This window comes from Octopus bimaculoides, chromosome 22 (genome assembly GCF_001194135.2).
Source record: "Octopus bimaculoides isolate UCB-OBI-ISO-001 chromosome 22, ASM119413v2, whole genome shotgun sequence".
Classification (NCBI taxonomy): Eukaryota; Metazoa; Mollusca; class Cephalopoda; order Octopoda; family Octopodidae; genus Octopus; species Octopus bimaculoides.
This window is the reverse complement of record NC_069002.1, coordinates 10,632,848-10,636,131: the sequence shown is the minus strand read 5'-3', so window position 1 is coordinate 10,636,131 and position 3,284 is coordinate 10,632,848. Positions and strand designations below refer to the sequence as shown.

General features: G+C 38.9%; 1 protein-coding gene across 2 annotated transcripts in view; it reads right to left on the bottom strand.

Annotated features, from left to right (window-relative positions):
- Window positions 1–3,284, bottom strand: part of LOC106867411 (serine/arginine repetitive matrix protein 2) — a 25,349-nt gene that overhangs the window by 13,405 nt on the left and 8,660 nt on the right. Inside the window, exon 2 of one of the 2 annotated variants that reach the window (XM_014912277.2) lies at window positions 1,007–1,096. The exons of the other annotated variant lie outside the window; for it this stretch is intronic. Within the exon in view, the coding sequence (XP_014767763.1) occupies window positions 1,007–1,062 (56 nt within the window). The 5' untranslated portion in view covers window positions 1,063–1,096. The remainder of the gene's footprint in view (window positions 1–1,006; window positions 1,097–3,284) is intronic. 2 annotated transcript variants of the gene reach the window in all.

Sequence of the window (3,284 nt, the reverse complement as noted above, 5' to 3'; positions counted from 1 at the left end):
TTGACGGATATTTGTCCTCATCTTGTTTGTTGTTAACAACGTTTCGGCTGATATACCCTCCAGCCTTCTTCAGGTGTCTTGGGGAAATTTCGAACCTGGCTTCTCATTCCTGAGGTATTCTTCGATGTTATTGTTCAGGTCACTGCTTGGAATCGGACTCAGAAGCCCACGCTCTTAACCACTACGCCATTTGCCCGTGGGTATCCGACGAATGTAAATAATGTACATAATTCCTCATCTCTTAAATATAGAACTGTATTATCTAATTGGTACGGAGCCGACATTAGACTTCAAAAAAAAAAAAAAAAGCTCACGGGCATATGGGGTAGTGGTTAAGAGTGTGGGCTACTAACCCCAAGATTCCGACCAAGCAGTGACCTGAACAATAATAACAATAATAATAACAACAACATTGAAGAATACCTTAGAAATGAGAACCCAGGTTCGAAATTTCCCCCAAGACACCTGAAGAAGGCTGGAGGGTACATCAGCCGAAACATTGTGTTAACAACAAACAAGATGGGGACAAATATCTGTCGAATGTAAATAAGGGAATCTTTATTTGGTCAATTGGCTGACGAGAAAAAGAAGAAAATGGAACCAACTAAATTTTATTGCTGCTGCTGATGCCGATGATGAATGCAAAACAATACCAAAATCTAAGTACTGGAAATGGTGGTGAAAACTGGAAGGGGCAGCACCATTGCCCTTGTTGTTGTCGACGTCGTCATCAACAAAGGAATCAGTCACAATTTGAGACAAGCAACCAGGGTTTCATTTCAAAGCAAGAAACAGTTGAAGAATAGGAGAAAGGAAAAGAAAAAGAGTAGAGATGAAAAAATAAAGACAAGAGACAGACAGACAAACAGGCAGGCAAACAGACAGAGTCAAAGGAAATGTAATTATAAGAGAAGAGACAGAAAAACAGAGAGAGAGAGATAGAAGGAGAGAGAGATAGAAAGAGAGAGATATGACAACATCACCTCCTCGTCTGTGCCTATCTCACCTGAGTGTCTTCCTAGAGCGACTGTTTAACTGAGGATGTGGACTTTCAAATACCATATCTTGTCCAGATATCCATTCTGGGCTAGCCACTCTGTCAGAGATAAGAGAAAGGTTGGTCAATTGGTCAATGGAACTGGGTGGGAAGGGAGAAAGCATCGAGAAAGGGACAGCGGATAGACGGACAGAGAAAGAGGAAAGGACGAGGAGAGGAAGATATGAAAGAGAGACAAAGAGAGGATGAGAGAGAGGAGAAAGAGAGAGGGTGGGAGAGATAGACACAGACATGGAGACTGAGGCATCAAATATATTTATCAAACATCCATATATATTGAGGAATTTATATAAAACTTGATTGTGATTACAATGCCTGATGAAGAGGTTGCCCGAATTGTTTAAACTTTTGTATGTAATTCGAAATAAATGATGTTCATTCAACATTAATTTGACTGCTCTTTTCTTCAATTCAAATTATTGTTATCCACTTTGTGAGGATCATAACACTCATATTTAACACACCTGCCTATCATTTATTCCACATTCTTCATTTGGACAGAAAAAAATATGAATTCTGCAGAGGAGGTCAGAACAGTACAGGAGTAGTATTTTCCATCACAGGCAAGTGAATTTTGGAAGTGGGGGCTTTGCAAGTCTACCAGACAGATGGAAGAGCATTGTGGAAAATGAAGGAGAGTATATTTTAGATTAGAAAACAACTTTGTTTATATTAATTTTGAAAAATAGAAGTATGAAAAACCACATTATTTATGGGATGACGCAATAGATATATATATAAATATATATAAAAATATAAATAAAAATATATATTTATATATATATTTTGGTTCAGATGTATGAGGAGGTATCAAAAGGTTCCCAGACTACTTATGCTTAATAAAAAAAAAGGTGCCACGCAGTGGGACTGAACCTGGAACCATGTGATTGGGAAGCAAGCTTCTTACCACACAGCCATGCCTGCGCCTATAGTCATACTTTCATACCATGTAACGTAAGCACTACACCACCAGAGCTTTACTCATGCAAGCAGCTCTCAGTTTCCACAAGAAGAAATAGTATTCTCACTTTTTACTCTGGTTACATCATTTTCACAACACCCGTAAATAACTACGGCTAATTAGTACACTTAGGTGTCTGAAGTTACCAACTTCATCTAATATGTGCTGCAGGCATGGCCGTGTACTCCCCAGTTATTTGGGAAAACGAAATCTTCTTCAAAGCAGTGCCCAAGCATGGCTGTAGTCTGACTGAAACAAGTAAAATATAAAATAAAAAAGATAATATATATATATATATATATATACTCTTACTTCCTGTTTCTGTTATGCCTGTAATTCAAAGGGTCAGCCTTGTTACACTCTGTGTCACGCTGAATATCCCCGAGGACTGCATAGGAGTGGCTGTGTGGTAAGTAGCTAGCTTACCAACCACATGGTCCCGGATTCAGTCCCACTGCGCGGCATCTTGGGCAAGTGTCTTCTACTATAGCCTCGGGCCGACCAAAGCCTTGTGAGTGGATTTGGTAGACGGAAACTGAAAGAAGCCCGTTGTATATATGTATATATATATATATATATATATATATATATATATATATATATATATATATATATATGTATGTGTGTGTATATGTTTGTATGTGTGTGTTTGTTCCCCCAACATCGCTTGACAACCAATGCTGGTGTGTTTATGTCCCCGTAACTTAGCGGTTCGGCAAAAGAGAGCGAAAGAATAAGTACTAGGCTTCTAAAGAATAAGTCCTGGGGTCGATTTGCTCGACTAAAAGGCAGTGCTCCAGCATGGCCACAGTCTCAAAAGGCTGAAACAAGTAAGAGTAAATATATATAGGTGCAGTTGTGGATGTGTGGTAAGAAGCTTGCTTACCAACCACATGGTTCCGGGTTCAGTCCCACTGCATGGCATCTTGTGCAAATGTCTTCTATTATAGCCTTGGGTCAACCAAAGCCTTGTGAGTGGATTTGCTAAATGGAAACTGAAAGAAGACCGTCGTATATATATATATATATATATATATATATATATATATGCATCTATCTATGCATGTTTGTCTCCCCATTACCACTCGACAACTGGTGTTGGTGTGTTTATGTCCTCATAACTTAGCAGCGCAGCAAAAGAGACTGATAGAATAAGTACCAGGCTTTTTAAAAAATAAGTACTTGGGTTGATACATATGACTTAACATTCTTCATGGTGGTGCCCCAGCATAGCCACAGTCTAATGACCAAAACAAGATAAAAAGC